The sequence below is a fragment of the Aethalodelphis obliquidens genome, unplaced genomic scaffold (genome assembly GCF_003676395.1).
Source record: "Aethalodelphis obliquidens isolate GAN/ISIS:26980383/991018 unplaced genomic scaffold, ASM367639v1 scaffold126, whole genome shotgun sequence".
NCBI classification, from domain to species: Eukaryota; Metazoa; Chordata; class Mammalia; order Artiodactyla; family Delphinidae; genus Aethalodelphis; species Aethalodelphis obliquidens.
In genome coordinates this window covers 517404-537234 of record NW_020838070.1, presented here as the reverse complement: position 1 = coordinate 537234, position 19831 = coordinate 517404, and the positions used below count along the sequence as shown (strand labels likewise).

The window sequence follows — 19831 nt, the reverse complement described above, 5'->3', positions numbered from 1 at the left end:
TGAGCTGGGCCAGGAGGGGCCTCCAGAGTGGGGCCTATGGAATTGGCCGTGCCTCCTGGCTGGCTTTCCCGCTCCCCCCAGCAGGGGGAGATGCCGTCTTCTCGTGTTCAGGAAGGAGGGAGAAAGAGAGGGGGCCGGAGATTGGGAAGCTGGTTTTAGGACTGTGGCCAGACCTCAGAGCTGGGATCGTCGTCATTGTTCAGGGCAGCGCCCTGAAGTCTTTCCCACCGAGTTTTCCCGGGGCTCCGGGCCTGGCTCTCCCGCTTGTGGAGTTCCAGCTGCTCTGGCCCAGGGAGAGGGCCAGCCTCCACACAGCCTCCCCCTTCGAGGGGCCCAGCATTTGCCATTCCCAGAGCTCAGGGTGGCATCTGGGCTGGGGCTGCGGGTGTCCGGCGCCTGGCAGAAACCTGGAAACCACATGCTTGGACTCCATGGAAGTCAAATGAAACCACGAATTGTAGCTGGATGTCCACATCCCGGGTAGATACCTCACAGGGCGCCCCAGGAAGAGTATGAGGCTGTGGGGCTGGGGATAGAGGTAGGGATGAGAATGGTTAGTACCCGGCGCCTGGGTGCCCCGGCCCCTGAACACCTCCCACCCCGTCCCGAGACTCACTTCTCTCTCCTTAGGGCGCAGAACGGCAGGCCTGGGTGAGGGGCAGTTTCCCTCCATTTCTCTCAGTGCAGGAACTTCCCTGTTTGGAAAAGAAAAATAGAAGATGGTCCATCCCGGCCTTCATAGCAAACAAGTTAGTAAGAGAGCACATTCCGGGTGAGGGGTGGCAGGTAGAGATTTGGAGAGATTTACTTCTGGGGCTCGCCCGTGCTCCCCGGGGAGTGGGAGCTGATCCAGTTACCTCTGGGCCGGGCCGAGGGCCAGCGTTTGACCTGATTTGCCTCTCCTGCAGTCTCGGGAGTACAGGCAGAGCCGCTGATGGGCTGCCCGCTTCCCTGCGGAGGCCACTACCGGGGGCTGGCTTCTCTTCAGGCAACAGGGGACTTGAGGAGCGAGGCTTTATTTTCATTTCTGCTCCCCTTAGTGGGACTGAAGGACTGACAGACTGTGCCCCTGGCCAGCCTGGGCCCACTCTGGTCCCCGCCCTGTCCTCCATGCTGTTGCCCAGAGGAGAGGGCAAGGGTGAGGCTCGAGCCAGTCTGTGGGGCGACAGGGCCCCAGGAGAGAAGGTGGCCAGGTTCCTTAGCCCCAGCTTGGGAGGGAGAGAAGCTTCATGACAACACCTGCTTGCCCAGCACCTCCCAGCTCGCTGCACACTTTCTCTCCTTCCCTTTCCTGGCTGCCCCCTCCTTTCTGGGTGACCAGAGAAACTGGGGCATAGGCGTGGGGTGGAGCCAGGAACCTCGGCGTCCCGCCTCCCAGCCTTGGGCTCTGCCTCTGAGCCCCCAGGGAAGGCGGAGAAAGTGGGTCAGAGTCAGCGTGGGGCGGGGGGTCTGGGAAGTGGACTCTGGTGTCCCTTCTCCACTTAGATGCCCCCCTGGCACACCTCTGTGCTCACTGTAGATCAGGATCTGCCCCACTCTCCCCTCCCCTGTCCCATCATTCCAGAGGGATTGAAGGCTTAGCATGGGACGTCCGGAGGAGGCAGGGTCAACCCTGAGGGGATGTGCAAGATGCCAAAGTAGGTGTTCACATTTTTCCCAGACTTGGTCTCAAATGAGAGGGTTCAGCCAGCACCTAGCATGGGACCTGGCGCATGGCAGCTCCTGGGCGATGCTGACGGGCTCCAGCATGACTGGGCTGCGAGGGCAGGAGAGAACCGGAGGGCAGGCAGGCCCTGTATCTCCAGGACCCCAGGGCAGCTGGCACCCACACTCCATCTGAGGTGCTCCCCGACCAGCCCTTGGCTTTTCTACTGTGCACAGAGCAGACTTTGCTTTCTTCTTTTCGGTCAGGCCCCCACTCCAGCCTCTTGAGCCCAGGAAGTGGGAGCCTTCGAGAGCTGAAGGAGCCACATTAGGTTCTCCTCCTCCAGGTTTAGAGGGTTAGGAGGCCTGAGCCCAGCCTTCAGGGGCGGGAGCAGAGTGAGCAAGGTCATCGCGGCACCAGGGAGGGGTCGGTGCCTGTTCCTACTGAGGCTCCTGTAACCCGCGCTTTGCAGGTGCTCTGTAAGGTTTGTGGGATGACACATGGGAGAGCTAGATGCGTGGGGATGGAGAAGAGACGTGAACCAGAAGGAGAGGGGCTATGAAGCGAGAAGGATTGCGGTTAGACATTAGGAAGACTTTGTTGCATGACTTGAATCTCCGAAGAAAAAAAAAGACACTTGTCCCCATCCCAGGCCTCCTGTCTTCTTCCCCTGGAGGATTCTGGGAACTACACTGAGGATTGTCTGGCTGTGTCTGACACTTCACTTCCCACTTCAAGCTGTTACTGGAAGTCATAGTAGTGCTGGGAACTGCCCCGAGTCCCCAGCTCTGGCCACCTCTGGGTGCCCAGTCTCCTGGGTGCTCCCAGCTTTCCTAAACAGGGAGTTGTGTTTCCTTAGGTTTCTGACTGCTCCACGTTCTGGCGCCCCTGCTTTTGAGTCACTGTAACTGATGATTTCCTCTCTTCCAGAACAGGGCTGCCCTACCATACTCTCCTGTGCCTGGGGCAGGCAGAGAGAGTCAGGACAGGGCTAGCCAGCCCTTCTGGTTGCTTTCAGCGTGGGTGGGTGGAGTCCTGGCTGGGAGGGGCTGCTGCCCCCAGCTTTCTGGGTTCCGTTGAGTCTGCTGCCTGTCACCTGTTAAGGAGACCTTGACCTTCCCTTCCCTTGCTCTTGAGAGAGCCTGGTTGGCTAGGATGAGATTAGGGCAAGGGGTGCTGAGCAAAGTCCCCAGACCTACCCTGAAATGTCCACCGACTCCAGAGCCCTGTGGGGAGCATTGCTCCATCACCAGTTTTCTGGAGTCTGCCCTGGCTGAGAAGCTGAGGCTCCAGAGCTTTGTTTTCGTTCCTGTTGACCTCCAACTCCCTCAACATACATCTTGCCAGCCAGTCTAGGGCCTGGGAAAGCCCACCTCTGCCCCTTACCCATCCACGTGATCCCCCCACCTGAGGGCAGGAGGCCCCTTTGCCATCCCCAGCTGGCGGGAGCCACAGCTACTGTGACCTTGGTTGGCCAGCTCCTCCTGGGCTCCCGACAGGAGGGTGAGGTCATCCAGTCCAGGGAGAGGACAGGTGTCCCTGGCTCCATGCCTAGAGTTGGGGGCAAAGGGGGCCAGGAGGGGGCTCCAAAATAGCCACTGTGACGTCAGGAAGGGGGAGGGGGACACAGACCCAGGAATAACCAGGCTATTAAAAGGCTCCAGTGAGGTCAGGGGGCCAAGTGGGAGGCACAACCTCAGGAGGAGGGATGGGCCAGCAGTGGGCTGGGTAGGCGGGTGTCACCAGTCCTCATGGCGCTCTAGCCTTAGGTGCCAGCAGGGCCCCAGGAGCCGGGGCTGCTCTGCCAGGCCTGGGGCTGCTGGCTGGTGGGGAAGGGCTGGATGCTGGCAGCCCCTTGACTCTTCCTGAAGGGGCTCCAACCTCAAGTCTCTTCCTGCCTGGGAACTGGGGGTCATTATACCTGTTAATGGAAACCCTGGGGCAGCTTCGTGTGCTCCCTGTGCAGGAGGCAGTGGGCTGTGGTGGTTAGAGCTCAGACTTGAACTTCAGACATCCCAGACCTACCACTGAAACAGCTGTATGACCTAGGGTGAGCGACTTCATCTCTCTGTGCCTCGGTTTCCCCGTCTGCACCTCTCTTCTGAGGTCATCGTGCAGAATAAACGAGGTGATGTATGTGCTGCTCTTAGCATTACACCTGGCACACTGCCACAGGAAGAGCTACCTGTGCTCTGAGAACGGGCAGGTGCTCCCAGGTGCCCTTCCCTGGGTGGGGTGAGGCCCGTCCAGGAAGAGTCTCCCTGCCCCCTGGAAGGAAGCCGAGCAGCCTCTGGAGGTGACACCCCTAATGGGTAGGAGGGAGCTGCCCTTTAGCTGCTGCTCGGGGGTCTCCCTGCTGGTTGAGGGGGTGGGGGAGCCACCCCCCAGCTCGGAAAGAGGGCAGAAATTAAATCAACTCCCATCCATCGGCTGTTAGAGGGACTCCAGGGAAGATGCAAGTTTAGGCCAGGTGGCCCTGTCTGCCACCCTCTCCCAGACCCTTCCAGCTCCTTTACTTGCTCTGGATGGCAAGAGGGCAGATAGAGGAGGAAATCTGGCTTTTTGGTCTCTAGCCCCTCGCCTGCCAAGAGCAGCGCCAGAGCTGCTCCCAGATGCGTGGGTATTCCAGCGTGTGCCCTTCCCCAGCGCAGGCTCTGGCCACCCGGCTCTGTGGCGTTGGCCCTGAATGCAGGCCCTCCCCTGTCCCCATCCCCCTGCCTGGCGCTTCCTCCTGGGGTGGAACGCGCCTCCCCCTCCCCCACTCGGGGCCTCTGCCAGGCCCGGGCTCCTGGCAGCCGGCCGGCGGCTCCCTGAGCATGCTCCACCTATTTATAGACAGGGCCCTCCCCCAACTGCTATTTCAGTCTCCTGCCAGCTGCCGGCGGCTCATTCGGGAAGGAGGAGCAGGGAGCCAGGCCCAGAGCTGTCACCCAGGGCTGGGAGGGAACGCAGAGAGCCCGCCTGCCTGCTCAGCTCCCCTTCCTGTCCCCTGAGTGCTCAGCCATACCCGCTTCTGGGAGCTCTGGAAGGGCCAGTGGTTGGATGCCCCTCTAGCAGGGAGCTGGGCCTGTGGCTCCGGGGCTCCTGGCTCTTCCTGCCGCCTGCAGTGCCCAGGCCGGATGAGGCACCTCCCCGCAGCGCGGGTCCCAGCAGCAGTGGCCTGAGGGAGCCCCTGAGCAGCGAGGGCCCCGCCCAGCCACCTTCCCTTTGGCCGGCTCCCGCCTCAGGCGGCCCCCTGCCGGGCATGCTGCTGGTGCCCAAGGCTCAGGGGCTTGTGGAGATGCTGCAGACCATCTATGAGACGGAATCCTGTTTCTCAGCAGATGGGATGCCAGGCCGGGAACCATCCTTGGAAATCCTGCCTCGGACCCCTCTACATGGCCTCCCTGTGGCAGGTAAGTGCCTCGGTGTCCCCGCCTGCCCTCTGCCATTGGGCATCCTTGTTTCTGGGGCTGAGCGTCTGGCTCCAAGTCTCACCCAGATGGGGTCCTGCTTGGATCTTCCTGGAGGTCTTTGTTGAGGATGTGTGCAGTCAGAGGAGGTGTGCTTACCGGGATGGGCTTCCCTGCTCTCCCTGGGCCAAAACCTGCCCTCCCACCATGCCCTCCAGCTGCACTCTGCTGCATCTCTTCGAGTCCCTTTGGCCTCAGGCAGGGTCGACATCAGCTGCTGGGGGCTGTGGATTACTAGAGGATCCTGGCCTAGTTGGCACCATGGTCAGAGGGGAGGAAGTGGGTCAGTGACCTGCCTCCAGGCTGTCTGCTCCCCGGGTCTGGACAAGGGAGGAACCCACGGCCCGAGTGTCCATAAGAATAAAGGCTACCCCCACTCCTCTGGCTGGGTTCTTAGGGTCAGAGGGTCCAGTGCAGTGATTTCTGCCGGTGCCCGGTCAGGAGTGCCCTGGGAATCACACACCTGGGGAGGAGGCTTGATGCAGTTGTGGTGGAGGTAGGCAGAGGCCGGCAGCTGGGATGTTGGGGGCCTTGGCTTCTGGCTCCCCCGTACCTCTCCTCCCCCCAAGCTTTGGTTTATCCTCAGCCCGTGAGGATGAAGGAATGTTACTCAGGCTCACAGGGCTTGAGGACTCCCTAGCCCTCCCACCTTCTCAGCGGGGACCTTTTTGGCTCTCGGCTGGGGGTGGCGTCCCCCAGAGCCGGGCCACTCCTTCCCTCCCTCCCAGGAACCTGTTGGCAGCATCAGGCCTTCCTGGCACAGCCTCCCCACCAGGCCGGCACCACAAGATGCTTCCTCTAGGGAGGGGCCTGCTGGACCCATGCCCGCTTGGCCCCTCCTGGCAGTGGCTTGGCACTTGGGTGTGGGCGTCTGTGTGTATGTGTGAGGAGTCTTTGCCTCTGGATATGTGGGTGTGGGTCCCAGGCTTTGAACTGGAAGGTGGGAGCCGTGTGCCTGTGTAAGTGCCAGTGATTTGACTCTAAGCTGTCCAGGGATAAGGTTGCAGCTGGACTGGGATGTGTGAGAGGATGGAGGTTTGGGGAACATTTGGAAAAGCCTTCAAACCAAGCCTACTGTCTGCCTGAGCAGGGATGCCCATGTAGTCTCCTAAGGTCTCGGCATAACCCTGGGGACCAGCCCTGAGAGTGCCCGTGCAGGCCCCTGGGATGGGGGGGGGGTGGAACCTTGGGGCCAGCCGTGCAGAGTCTCTGCACAGTCCCCTGGGAGGGGTGTAAACGCAGAGGGCCGTTCTAGCCCTGGTCTAGTGGAGCTCACAGCTCTAGCTAAAGACCCGCCTGCTCGCTCCTATCCTGAAGCCTCTGGGAGTCAAGGTGGTCCCTTGCCAAGCAAAGGGCTGACTGTGCAGAGCATATGCCTGGGGGGTGCTTCTGCCCCATTCGGCAGATGCCATAGCAGCCCACCCCTCCTGTCCCCACTGCCCCTTGCCTCCCAGAAGCAGTTGGCGCTTGGCCTGAAGTTTCCTCCTCAGCACGTTCTCTCATCCTCTTTCTAGTTGGGCCCCAGAGTCCTTGCAGGCTGGAACCCTGCTGATCCCATCACTTCCCTAAGGCTCCCTGTCCCTGCATAGACCACCCCCCAGCCAGTCCCTCCCCCCACCCCCCACCCCGACACATGCACGCTGCCTAGCCTTCTGAGCGGTGGCGTGGTCCATGCTGGCAGGAGGGAGGCGTGAGTCACCTCAGCGGCTCGGGGAGAGGGCTAAGAATGTTCCCCCTGCGCAGCTCTGATGCTGTGTCTGTGACGCGGCTGGGGACAGATATAGGCCTGGAGCTCGGCTGCCTTGTTTTTTTTTTTTGGACTCTGGAATGTAAATAGATGTTTCAAATAGAAACGCTTTAACCTTTGGGTTAAAAAAAAATCCACCCCGGATAAACACGGCCATGAGGGCCAGGCAGCCTGGTGTTCCCCCCCCCACCCTCCCCCCCCCCCCCCTCTCTCCATCTCTTGATCAGTCTCCAGACAGGATGCAAAAGCCTGTGGCTAAAAAGGCAGGTGTCCAGGGACGCTTCTTGGGCCGTGTGTGTTGCCAGGCCTCCCCAGCCGGAGGGTTTGTGGAAAAGGGGCTTTCCACGGTGGGTGTCTGCCCCGAACTCTCCGCCCGCTCCAGCAGTAAGTCTTTGGAGCCCTATTTTAGGGGCATCCTTGGCTCTCTGGACTGTCTTGTGCGCACTTAGCACAGTGCCTGGCACATGGATGAATGAATGTTGCTTGAGGGGACTGGCATCCAGGGTTCACAGCAGGATTCCTGGGCTCTATTCTGGGGCTTGGCCCTCTAGGTGAATAGACAGATATGGTAAGTTGCCCTGGTGGGTGAGCCAGAGTCTTGGCAGGCGAGCCCACGAAGGATGTGGGGTGCTCGCCTCTGTTCCTGCTTGAGGACGGGGACAAAACACAGCTTCTGCTAGTGCCGTCAGGTCTTCCTTGATAGATGGGGTCTCTGCCTGGCTCCTCCCGCAACAGCCCAGCACACAGTGGACACCCCTCTCGTACAGGCTCGGTCCCGGCTCGGGGAGCCCAGGAGCTTGAACTCTGGTGAGGGTTTCCCAGGGATGCGGTGCTGGGGGATCCCCTGCCTCCCTTCTGTTGGGCCTTGGATTTCCTTCTGGCCTGGACTGGGCAGCGCGCTGCTGCTTGGGCAACGTGTAGGATGTTAAAAGCAGGCGTGGAGGAGGAGTCTTCTTTCCCCAGTGAGGGAGGGTGTGAATCCCGCTTATGCCAGGAAGGGATGCTATGGAAGTGCCTTGGGGTTTGGTTTTGGTATTGAGGTTTCCCCCTGGATATTCTTATTCACGTTCTTCATACCATTCCAAGCTTGGCTAGGTAGGTGGGTGTGTAGGCATAGGGGTGTGGGTAGGTCGGAAGTGCGAGACTGGGGTGGGAGGGGAATTAATATTATAATCTACTAAATGATGGGTATTAGGGTGCTTTCCTTACCTTATCTCCCTCGGAAAGGTATTAATAGCTATGTTTTACAATTGAGGAGGATCTGAGAAGTTAAGGAACTTGCGCGAGGTCCCAGAGTAAATGATGGCTGGGCTTCCGACTCAGGGCTTTGTGTAGGGCGACGTCTAACCCATACAAGAGCTTCCCTGTACAAATGTCTTAAAGGCGGCCCTTCTTCCAGGTGGCTGTATCCTCAAGCCAGAGTGCATGGCTTAGCACTGGGAGCATGGGCTAGACTTCAGCCCCCAACTTGCCCCTTCAGTTGGGTGCCCTTGTGCAGTACACAGCCTGCACAACCTTATGTGGTGGGTCTGCCTTTGTTGCTTCCAAAGTTTGTGCTCCTCGACAAGAGAGACCATTCTGGTCTTGGGGGGCTCCTGAGGTTTCTGGGAGGAGACTGTTTTCTACCAATACTGGGGGCCGCTGGATCTGCTGTTTCCCTCCCTGTAGGGATTTCGGCCCAAGGCGGGAGAAGCGGGCTCAGGAACAAAGTTGAACACCCTGTCCCATTCAGACAGCCTCCCCTGCCCCCATCCCCCCCTACCCCATCCCCTCTTCTTGTTTTTGAGACCCTCAGCTGTCCCTTCCCTGCTGCACAGCTGCCAGACAGGAAATCAGATTAACCGTGTCCACGCACACAGCTGTAACAGCTGTCAGGTTGGCAGCAGAAATGCCGCCAGCGGGGGACACTGTGAGAAAGTAGTTCTCAAACTTTCCGTTGCCACAGAGTTACCGAGGGGAGCTATTAAAATTAGGATTCCCAAGCCTTACCCCCCCACCCCAAGGTTCGGATTCCGTAGGGCAGCCCAGGAACCAGCATTTTTAACACATCTCAGATGATTTTGATGTGAGTAGGCTCAGACCATGCTTGGAGTATGGGCAGGGGTCCTATGGACAGGGGTCATGGGGCCTAGCAGCCTGCCCGTGGATGTCACCCGTCTCCCTAGAAGGCCTCGATGGGCTTTGGGACTCTTGGGAGAAGGCCAGCTGCAGAGGGAGGGAGGCTGTTGCCTCAGTCAGATTCAAATCCAGCTCCCAGCAGCCTGGCAGTCTGGAGACAGAGGATGTCTTAAGACACTGGGGAGCAGGTGTCTAAATCCCAGCGGGGCAGGGGATTATGACAAGTGGCCAGGGGGACAGGGCGCTCTGCTGGACGCTCTGGGCTGGGCTGTGTTCGGGGAGTAGTGCAGGCAGAGCTCCTGCCCTGGAGCCCCTGCTGTCCACCCCAGGTGTGGAGCGAGCAGTCCCAGCGACATCTGCAGACTTTGAATGGTTAGTGTGCCTTTTAATTGCCTCTAGCTCAGTGCCCACGTGTTTCCTGGAAATGGCTGGGCTGGGAGAAGTGAGTCTGCTTCTCCTCCAGAGAGCTGCTCAAGACCAGTGACTAACTCTGTTTTTGCCGGTGAGAGATGCTTTGTGCCTTCCGCCAGGGCTCTGCATCCCTTAAGCTTAAGGTCCTTGAGAGGCACAGTCTACCTCAAGGTTTCTGGGGGTTCCGTTCACTTGGCCCCCTTTTCCCCTGCACTCCTGGCTCTGGGGTTCTGGGGCCAACCAGGTCTCCCATCTAGATCCCTGGATCCTTCATACGGAGTTTGTCTCCCTGCTGTCATTAAGTTCAGGAATAGCCTTCAAGATTTCTCCTGGGTTTTGGTGGGAGGCAAGAGAGAACCAGAAGACCCAGGGTTAAGCCCCGGCTCCTCTGCCTCCTTTCCAGGTGACTTTGGATGAATTTCTTCCATCTCTGGCTTTGCTTTCCTCCTCTGTCAGCTGGGGGAGTTGAGTGGCTGATCCGGCTGGCACTCCCTTCAGTGACATTCTAAGTCTTTGACATCAGTTTCACGTTGCTTCCGCCTAAGAGGGGCTTCGGGTCACCCGAGTCCTGGCCCCAGGTGGATGTAGAATGGTCCTGGGGAGAGGGGTGTTGCCTGCAGCAGGCACAGCGAAGTTAGATACCTGGAAAGGCTTTCTGACTGCCGGGAGCTGGGGCCCCAGAGCAGGGACCAAAGCTTGTGTTCACCTGTGTTAAGGGACTGAGGGATCCTTTTAAGGGACTGAGGGATCCCACCACTGTGGGCTGAGCCTCAGAGGACAGGGTGGCCCTTCTTGGAGCTAACAAGGCAGGGGAGGCCGGAGAGACAGGCTAGGAAGAGCTGCCATCGGGAGGAGGCTCTCCCCAGGGATGCCTCCTCCTGCGCTGGGATCCAGCTGCCGGCTGCTCCAGCTTGTGTGGGGCCCACTGGAAGGGCTTTGATTGGGACAGGACCACAGAGTGACCTTGGGACGGTCTGAAATGAGAGCGCTAAGAGGGCTTAGGCTTCACTAGACCGCCAGAGGGGTCCAGGACACACACAAATGTCAGCCATTAATAGCCTCTACTAGGGCCTCCTGAGATTTTCCCAGGCTCTGCGCCAAGCCCCACTGCACGTGTTATCTCTCCGGAGCCCTAGCAGCTCTGGGAGGTGGGTGCTGTTCTTCCTCCCATTTCACAGATGCCCGCACGCAGCACAAGGAGGGGCTTGGTGTCTTGCCCTGGGAAGTGGCAGAGGCCGACTTGAACCCTGGTGTTCTCTTATTCCAGAGCCCTCGCTCTTAACCAATTACGTGATGTGTGTTGGCTTGCGCTGCATGGGGAGTTGGGAAAATTGCTAGGTGAGCGTCATCCCCAGCTCGCACATGTGGAAATACTGTCTGCGTTGTGGTAGAACCTGTCGAGCCTAAATTGGCCTCCCTAGTCACGTAAGAGCCCAGAAATAGATCATGGGAAACCGTCCTTGGTGGGGAGGGGTCATCGGCGTCATGGGGAGGAGTGTGAAATGCTGTTCCCTGCCTCCTTCCAAAATCCCTCAAGGCCAGCAAGGGGACAAGAGCCTTTTCCCATTCTCCAGAGGAACAGAACGAGGTCATTTGACATTTAAGGAAGCTGCTGACACCCCAGACTGCTGAGGGAGCTCCGGAGGGCCTGGGTGCTGGTGGAAGGCACTGCCCTCTAGGGTGGGCTGCCAGCCTGCTGCCTCTCCAGAGGGGCCAGGCTGGCTCTTGCTGAGCACCCAGGATGCCCCGCACTGGAGTTAGCACTGCATAGGTTAGTGTTCAGACGGAGCCCGCCTGAGCTGGGAGCCAGGACACCTGGGTTTGAGTCCCTGAGAGGCTTGGTTTCCTTGTCTGTGACACGAGGCAGCTGAAGCAGATGGTCCCTCCCCTTTCTCCCTCTTCGCTCTTGTTGTTGGGGGTAGCTCTTCAGATCCAGGGCTTATCTGCAGAGGCCTCGTTTTCATCCTGTGTAGACATTCCAAACCGCTTAATACACCCCTCCCTCAAACTCTGTGTACCCTGGCTCCCCTCCTCCCCCCAGCCTTCTGTGGCTGGTGGCTTCTGGGAGCAGGGTCTTTTTAGAGCCAATTGTTAAGCTTCTTAGGTCTGCCAGGTCAGTCTACCCACTCCGGTGCTTCTCCAGGGGGAACTCAAGGTACCATTTCCTTGCTGCTAGGGTTTGGGTCACAGGGATACTGGAGTTGGTGACTTCTCCAAGAGAAGGCTGGGAGCTGGGGCATGGCCTGTGCTGTGTTCAGAGCAGGAGGAAGGCTTGACCTTGGTTTTTATTTTGAACCCTTTTCCCAAAGGTGCTGCTAGAAACCTGCTCTTGGTGTCCTAGAACCCCTTGTCTGCTCGGGGGGCAGTGTCCCTTTGCCTGGACACTCTCTTTTTAGTCTAAGTCTGTGCTGGCAGTCATCCCAGAGGTTACCCTGTCAGCACCTGCGTCACCCTCCCCCCCCCCCCGCCCCCCCCCCCCCCCGGGGCGGCAGGATATCCCTGGCTGTACTGCCCAGAGAATCTGCTGTGGGAGCCCCCGCTGGGCTGATGGGGCAGTGGGGCTCATGGAGAGATCGGAGGCCCAGCTAGATGGGAAGGAAGTGTCACTAAAGTATCGCTGGCGCTGCTCAGTAGTACCCATGAGCTGGGCAGAGTGGTCTGCTCTAAGCCAGAGCCTGGTGTGTGCGGGGCCCTTCTGATGGCTGCCTACCCAGCTGCCTGGGCCGGGGCTTCTCCGGGGAGGCAGTGTTGGTTAGTCCTTCCGAAGGCTGGAGGACAGGATGCTCTTGCTGCCAGTTCCTAAGGCCACAGCTCCCAGGAGGCAGGGTCAGAGTCCCCGGAAGGGGAGGAGTATGGAGCGGGCAGACCTGAACCCTCTGTCTGCCTCTGCAGGAGGTCCCTGGGTCAGTTACCGGCTTCCTCTCCACTTCTGCAGCTCTCTGTCAGGAGGAGGCCTGGGGTAGGATGCCGTGCCCTCCCATGTGACCCCTTCCCAGGCCTTTGCTGGCCAGAGTCCCCAGCCTGTCCTCCATCTACTTTCTTCCCTTTCCAGAGGTCCTGCCACCTTTCTCAGTCCACCAGGAGGCGGTCAAGAGCCTCCTCCTATCATGACACTCCCATTTCCCCTTCCAGGTGCTTGGTTCTCAAGGCAGCCACTACCACCTGCTCTGCTCATGCTAAGCTTGCAGAGGGCACAGATCCTCGAGGGGGAGCAAGGCCAGCCACACTCTAGGTGTCATGCCCAGAAAACTGCATTTGGGGGGCTCTGTGCCTCCCCCCACCCTTTCCCTGACTCCAGCTGTCCAGCCGCAGCCCCTTCCATCTTGGATGGAGCTGGGCTACTACCTGCAGACCCACGGGCTGCTGCATCCTGTCCAGGCCCCACAGGGCCTGCAGATTAATATTCCCAGTCGCTCGTGCTTCCTGCTTGTGTGGGAACAAGGCTGTGTGGCAGAGCCTGCCGGCCGCCCCGCCACCTGCATACCAATGGGACTGAGGCTGCCACTGCAGCACAGGACCTAGCATCTCTGCCGCGGTGGCAGCGGCTGTGCAGGAGCCCTGGTGGGAGAGTCCCCTCGCCTGAGCCCGTGCCCTCTCTGCAGGGCTCCTGCAAGGGAAGCCAGCATTGCTGGCGGCAGTTCCAGCCCAAGCAGGGTTATCTGCTGGGAGCCAGGAGCACTTGGACCCCTGCCCTTCCCTGGGCGGGCGGGCGGGCTGGCATCCGGCTCCCACAGCCCCGGCACTGCCGGGAGCGGCAGGTTGAAGCCTGTCCACCTTGGCTGAGTGATCAGAGTGCCGTGGGCCAAGCCAGCCTCGCCTAGGAACAGATAACACTGCGGCCAGCCCGGGACCTTGCTGAGTGTTTCCAGGGCTGGGGACACCTGAGGCTGGCTGCTGGGTCCTTGCTGCCACCCTACTTTTGCACCCTGGACAGGGCCGGCCACCTCCAGAAAGGGCCTCTGTAGTTTCCCAGGGCCTTTCCTCCTGGTGCTGGGGCAGGACATGGGTTAGGAGGGAAAGTGAGTGAGTGTGTGTGTGTGTGTAACCCCACCCTCCTGGTCACATCTGGCCACTCCTGCAGATGTGGCTCTGGCCTTGTGGCCGCAGAGTCGTCAGTGTGGCTGGCGGGCAAACCACAGAGGAATGTGCCCGGCAGTGCTGGGGGAAGAAGGGCTAATGGGGAGCATGAAAGATAACTCTGCTCAGGCCACCTTCCCTCTCCCATCTCCAATGGGTCCCAGGAGCCATGTTCAGCCATGAGGGTAGCATGGCCTTGGCCTTCAGCAGGCCTTGTCCCTGCCTTGGGGGGACACTTGTTCAGTGCAGGGTCCCTGGAGAGATCCAGGCTCACAGACTGCAGTGGGTGTGGGAGCCTTTCTTAGCTCAGCCCTTAGCCCCCCTCCCGGCTCCCTCTCCACTCCTGATAAGAGATGGCAGTGGGGGCCTGGGCAGAGGCCTGCTCGCGAGGGCAGGGGACACCGGCAGCCATCAGGATGGTGGGGTCTTTCCTTCTGCAGGCCTGGGCTGGAGTGGGCCTCCTTGCCACCGGAAAGTCTGCCCAGCTCCCTGTGGCCTCCCTGGGCTGGAGTGGGGAAAGTGAGGGCTGTCTTTGGAGAAAGAAGTGGAAAAGAAACAAGACGGTCTGGCCCTGCCTCTCTCACTTCCTCCTTTCCAGGCAGTGGGTAGCTTGCCTTCCCTTTCCTGCAGGCGTCAGGAGGCTTTGTGGGGTGTGGGCTGGGCTTGGGGCTCCCTGCTGGTGTGGTGTTTGCCCAGTTGCCCTGGCAACCGTAGGGCAGTGGTGGAGAGTGACATTCAGTGACCAGAGGACAGTATACAGGGATCAAGAGGTCGAGACCCATCTTTCCCATAAACCCATTGGAATCTTTTGCCACTTCCTGGGGCCCTTTGGTCCATGGTCCACATGGGGGCCTGGACGCAAGGTCTTGGGACCCAGCAGGTCCCTCCACCCCTTTTTCCTTTCCCCGCGGGTTCTCCCTGGGACTGGAGTTCTGAGATCTCTGCCTTGGCTCCAGCCAGCCCCCCCTGCCATTACCCTTCTTCCTGTCTGATTCCCTTTCCTTTCCTGTCTCCTCCTCCCACCTCCTCCCTGCGCCTGCCCGCCCATTCTCTCTCTCTTTCCCCCCTCCCCCCAGGCACAGCTGCTGTTTGGCTCACTCTATATATAGCGGCATTTTCAGGGTAATTACAATAAAACTGTTGAAAGGAGATAATCCAGCAAAGGAAGCGAGTCTGACTCCCAGCCCCCTCCTGTCCCTGGTTTGGTGCAGCCCTGCACCCCCCCTTTTCCTGCGGTCTCCTGCTCCCACCCCACCCCGTATTCCCATAGCCTCTCTTGCCTGCCCCATCTGCCCTAGCTGAGTGTGGGGCAGAGAAAAGGGGAACAGATAGGGATGCCAGAGGCTCTCCACAGGCCTCTCCTGGGCTTAGTGAGGTCCCTGGCTACTAGCCACGTTAGTTCTAGAACTAACGTCTGTGCCTCGGTTTCTCCTGTAGTATATAGGCCTCTTGGCGGGGATTGTGTGGTGTTGAGAGGTGGGGGAGGAGGCACAGGAAGGATGGTGGTTAAAAGTATAGGATTTGGGGCTTCCCTGGTGGCGCATTGGTTGAGAGTCCGCCTGCCGATGCAGGGGACACAGGTTCGTGCCCCGGTCTGGGAAGATCCCACATGCCGCGGAGAGGCTGGGCCCGTGAGCCATGGCCGCTGAGCCTGCGCGTCCGGAGCCTGTGCTCCGCGACGGGAGAGGCCACAACAGTGAGATGCCCGCGTACCACAAACAAACAAACAAACAAAAAAAGTATAGGGTTTGGAATCACATCTTGGTTCATTGATCACCTGGCTGTATGTCTTTGGTCACGTTACTTACACCTCTCTAAACCTCAATTTCTTTATCACTAAAGTAACTCACATAAAATGCTCAGTGGCCTTAACTATCAATGACGATATTCTTCGTTGAACACTCGTGATCTTCCAGGTACCCTGCTTTGCTTATGCATGTTTTCTCTCTTTTTTCCTTTTTTTTTTTTTTTTTTTTTCTCTTTTTTCCTTTTTTAATAAATTTATTTATTTAATTTTGGCTGCGTTGGGTCTTCGTTGCTGCATGCGAGCTTTCTCTAGTTGCGGTGAGCAGGGGCTACTCTTCATTGCAGTGCGTGGGCTTCTCATTGCGGTGGCTTCTCTTGTTGCGGAGCACAGGCTCTAGGCACGCGGGCTTCAGTAGCTGTGGCGCACGGGCTTAGTTGCTCTGCGGCATGTGGGATTTTCCCGGACCAGGGCTCGAACCTGTGTGCCCTGCATCGGCAGGTGGATTCTTAACCACTGCGCCACCAGGGAAGCCCTGCACGTTTTCTTAGTGAAGTTCATGGCTTCGATCTCATCTATTTAAGGCAGAAGGTTGTATCCACAGAGCAGAGGGATTTGACTCCCCCCTCCCCCATTCTCTTTGGGTCTAGTAGTCCTGCCTGGTAGCTTTCTGGGCCCCAGGCATAGCGGCCAGGGCCCGGTGGGGTCTGGGATGGCTCACCGACCCCTTCCTGTCTCTTCTCCCCGCAGTGGAGGTGAAGCCGGTGCTGCCAGGAGCCATGCCCAGCTCCATGGGGGGCGGGGGAGGAGGCAGCCCCAGCCCCGTGGAGCTGCGGGGTGCGCTGGCAGGCCCCGTGGACCCCGCGCTGCGGGAGCAGCAGCTACAACAGGAGCTCCTGGCGCTCAAGCAGCAGCAGCAGCTGCAGAAGCAGCTCCTGTTCGCTGAGTTCCAGAAACAGCACGACCACCTGACCCGGCAGCATGAGGTCCAGCTGCAGAAGCACCTCAAGGTGAGCGAGGGAGGGCGCGGGGGTGGGGGGCCACCCAGACCTCTGACCCCCGCCCGGACCCGGCTCACCCAGCCTCGCTCCCCCTGCGCCCCTGCAGCAGCAGCAGGAGATGCTGGCAGCCAAGAGGCAGCAGGAGCTGGAGCAGCAGCGGCAGCGGGAGCAGCAACGGCAGGAGGAGCTGGAGAAGCAGCGGCTGGAGCAGCAGCTGCTCATCCTGCGAAACAAGGAGAAGAGCAAAGAGAGTAAGGCCTGGGGCCGCCCGGGGCCAGCTGGGACTCCTGCCCCGCCCCACGCCTCCCAGCTGTGGGGACCTGGCCCCAAGCTCCCTGGTCAGCTGTGCCCTGTCCCGCAGGTGCCATCGCCAGCACCGAGGTGAAGCTGAGGCTCCAGGAATTCCTCCTGTCGAAGTCAAAGGAGCCCACACCAGGCGGCCTCAACCATTCCCTCCCACAGCATCCCAAATGCTGGTAATGGCCCTCGGCAGGCACGGGTTGCACAGGTGTCCTGCTCAGGGGCTGCTTGGCTGCAGGATGGCAAGGGGCTCCTGGCCTGAAGCCATATAGGGGCCCTGTAACCTCTCCTAGGAGACGAGACTCCCACCCCTGTTTGTCTCCTCGCTGCCCTCCCCAGGATCCATTTCCTATCCCCATATGCAGCGGATGTTTCATAAATGTAGATTGCTGGGTGGCCGGTCCAGCTGCCTGGGTGATAACCTACATCTGTTTCCATTCCCCTCCCTCCACCCTGCAGGGGAGCCCACCATGCTTCTTTGGACCAGAGTTCCCCTCCCCAGAGCGGCCCCCCTGGGACGCCTCCCTCCTACAAACTGCCTTTGCTTGGGCCCTACGACAGCCGTGATGACTTCCCCCTCCGCAAAACAGGTGAGTGAGTACAACCTGGCCTCCCAGGGTATGGGTGGGGGGGTGGGCAGAGGTGGGAATGTGGAGGGGCCAGGCTAGGCCGCAGGTGTGTCCGTTTGTGTGCGTGTGTCTGAGCCCCGGCTGCCTTCTCCCCAGCCTCCGAACCCAACTTAAAAGTACGTTCGAGGCTAAAGCAGAAGGTGGCCGAGCGGAGAAGCAGTCCCCTCCTGCGTCGCAAGGACGGGACTGTCATTAGCACCTTTAAGAAGAGAGCTGTTGAGATCACAGGTGCCGGGCCTGGAGGTGAGGGCTCCTCTCCTGTCCCTGTTCTGAGGGCCGGGGAGTGGGGGGTGGCTCTGAGCAGGCCCAGGTGACAGCCACTTCTCCCGTAGCGGCAGCCGTGTGCAACAGCGCGCCAGGCTCCGGCCCCAGCTCTCCTAACAGCTCCCACAGCACCATCGCCGAGAATGGCTTTACTGGCTCAGTCCCCAACATCCCCACCGAGGTACAGGCCTGCCAAGGGCTGGGCGGGTGGGCCAGCGCTGCTTTCTGTCCCGTCCGGTCTGTCTGGCTGAGCGTGCCCAGCAGGGACCCTCTGCCTGCGTGGACAGGCTAGAGGGACCTATTGCCCCGAAGTGGGATCTGTCCCACGGGCCTCTGAAGGGCTCTTATCTCTCAGTCCCCCCCAAGGTGGGGCTTGGTGCAGGAAGTGGGGCGCCATTCAGAGCCCTCAGCCTTGGCCCCAGGTGGCCCCCCTTTGCCTGCTCTCACGCTTGTCTCTCCCAACTGCTCCCCAGATGCTCCCCCAGCACCGGGCCCTCCCTCTGGACAGCTCCCCCAACCAGTTCAGCCTCTACACGTCTCCCTCTCTGCCCAACATCTCCCTAGGGCTGCAGGCCACGGTCACTGTCACCAACTCGCACCTCACCGTAAGTACGGGGCACATACCGTGTCCTCCCTCTGGTGTTGAGGTCTTTGGTCCTGGATGTCCCCGGCTGGGGCTGTTGTCCTCCCAGGGTCCTGATGGAGATCAGATGGCCCTCCCCCAGAGCTGGGGGTGGGCAGAGGGTAGGTGAGGGATGCTGGTCCAAAGTCGGCAGGACTGGGGGTAGTATAAACCCCTCCCTCATCTCCATCTCCTCTCCCCAGGCCTCCCCAAAGCTTTCGACGCAGCAGGAGGCCGAGAGGCAGGCCCTCCAGTCCCTGCGGCAGGGTGGTGCACTGACGGGCAAGTTCATGAGCACATCCTCTATCCCCGGCTGCCTGCTGGGCGTGGCACTGGAGGGCGACACCAGCCCCCACGGGCATGCTTCCCTGCTGCAGCATGTGCTGCTGCTGGAGCAGGCCCGGCAGCAGAGCACCCTCATTGCTGGTGAGTGGGCGGGCAGCTGTCCAAGGAGGGGGTGTCAGGCCCCCCCCCCCATTCTGAGGGCTCAAGGAAGGACCAACTGCCAGGGAGAAGTAGCCAGGGATACTCACCAGCCCTGTCACAGCTCCCCTCCATGGCATCATTGATTTCTTCCATATTCTACAGACGTTATTGAGTACCTACAGCCGGCCAGGCACTGTTCCCGAACTCTGCCGTCGTAATGGAGCTCACATTCCAGAGCAGTGCTGTCCAGTAGAAATATAATACAAGCCATATGTGTACTTTAAAGTGTTCTAGTGGCCACGTTAAAAAATGTAAAAAGGAACAGGTGAAATTAGTTTTAATAACATATACTTAATTCAGTATATCTAGGATACTATCATTTGAGCATGAAATGAATATGAAGAGTTAGCAATGAAACATTTTACTTTGTTTCATACCGCTTTTGAAATCTGGTGCGTATTTCACACTTAGAGCACATCTCAGTTGAGACAGGCCATGTTTCAAGTGCTCAGTGGTCACGTGTGGCTGGCAGCTATGGGATTGGACAGCGCGGCTTTGGACAGTCAGCCCATAAGTAGCTGGTGGCATCAGAAGAGGTTCTGCTTAAAAGACACGTGATCCTGGCCTCCAGGCTTCCCAGCTGGGTGGGATCCACGTCCATGATCAGGGAGGTCTTGCAGTTGGGGAGAACTAGTCATTGTTCATGCACACGGAGGGCCCGAGACTATACGTGCTCGTAAGTGAATCCAGGACGTCTTGCCGGAGGTGGTGGCTCTGAGCTGCGAGACTGTTCAGTTGTGGGGAGGAGGAAGAATGGGGTTCAGGTTTGGGGACAGGGTGCTCCAGGCCCCTCGCGGGTTTCTCCTGAGTATGGAGGCGGCGCTGTTCCAGAAGGGGGAGAGTCTCGGGGTGGGAGTGGGAGCCTGGTGCCCTGACAGTGATGGTTACTCCCCTCCCCGCACCACCTACACAGTGCCGCTCCACGGGCAGTCCCCGCTGGTGACGGGTGAGCGCGTGGCCACCAGCATGCGGACGGTGGGCAAGCTCCCTCGGCACCGGCCCCTGAGCCGCACTCAGTCCTCGCCGCTGCCCCAGAGCCCCCAGGCCCTGCAGCAGCTGGTCATGCAGCAGCAGCACCAGCAGTTCCTAGAGAAGCAGAAGCAGCAGCAGCTGCAGCTGGGCAAGGTGAGCCGGGAGAAGCAAACATCCGGGGCCGTGCTGGGGTCAGGACACAGAGGGTGCCGGGCTGGCAGGGGGCTGGCAGGGGGCTGACACCCAGGCCACTCCCCAGGCTGCATCAGAGGAGCCGCCTTGCCTTTTTCTGATTCACGTCAAAGGTCTGTATGGGCTGGGCGGCTGTCTGCCGGGGAGAGAGGAGGGAAGGATAGAACCTCC

General features: G+C 59.7%; 1 protein-coding gene and 1 long non-coding RNA gene across 10 annotated transcripts in view; one reads left to right on the top strand and one right to left on the bottom strand.

The window, feature by feature from the left end:
- The window catches only part of HDAC5 (histone deacetylase 5), a 34768-nt gene that overhangs the window by 7634 nt on the left and 7303 nt on the right, over positions 1–19831 (top strand). For 2 of the 9 annotated variants that reach the window (XM_027099038.1, XM_027099041.1), the window contains exons 3-12: positions 4969–5040; positions 15945–16204; positions 16302–16446; positions 16557–16671; positions 16955–17085; positions 17221–17367; positions 17457–17569; positions 17862–17993; positions 18214–18436; positions 19410–19621. In XM_027099038.1, the coding sequence (XP_026954839.1) occupies positions 4969–5040; positions 15945–16204; positions 16302–16446; positions 16557–16671; positions 16955–17085; positions 17221–17367; positions 17457–17569; positions 17862–17993; positions 18214–18436; positions 19410–19621 (1550 nt within the window). Of the gene's footprint in view, positions 1–704; positions 750–4519; positions 5041–9361; positions 9465–15944; positions 16205–16301; positions 16447–16556; positions 16672–16954; positions 17086–17220; positions 17368–17456; positions 17570–17861; positions 17994–18213; positions 18437–19409; positions 19622–19831 lie in introns of those variants that run through there. The other 7 variants (XM_027099037.1, XM_027099040.1, XM_027099035.1 and 4 more) reach the window with 5 other exon arrangements.
- Positions 386–1638, bottom strand: LOC113615947 (uncharacterized). The gene is made up of 3 exons (XR_003431163.1): positions 858–1638; positions 617–695; positions 386–526 (listed from the first exon to the last, which is right to left on the bottom strand). It is a non-coding gene; the product is annotated as an uncharacterized LOC113615947 (long non-coding RNA).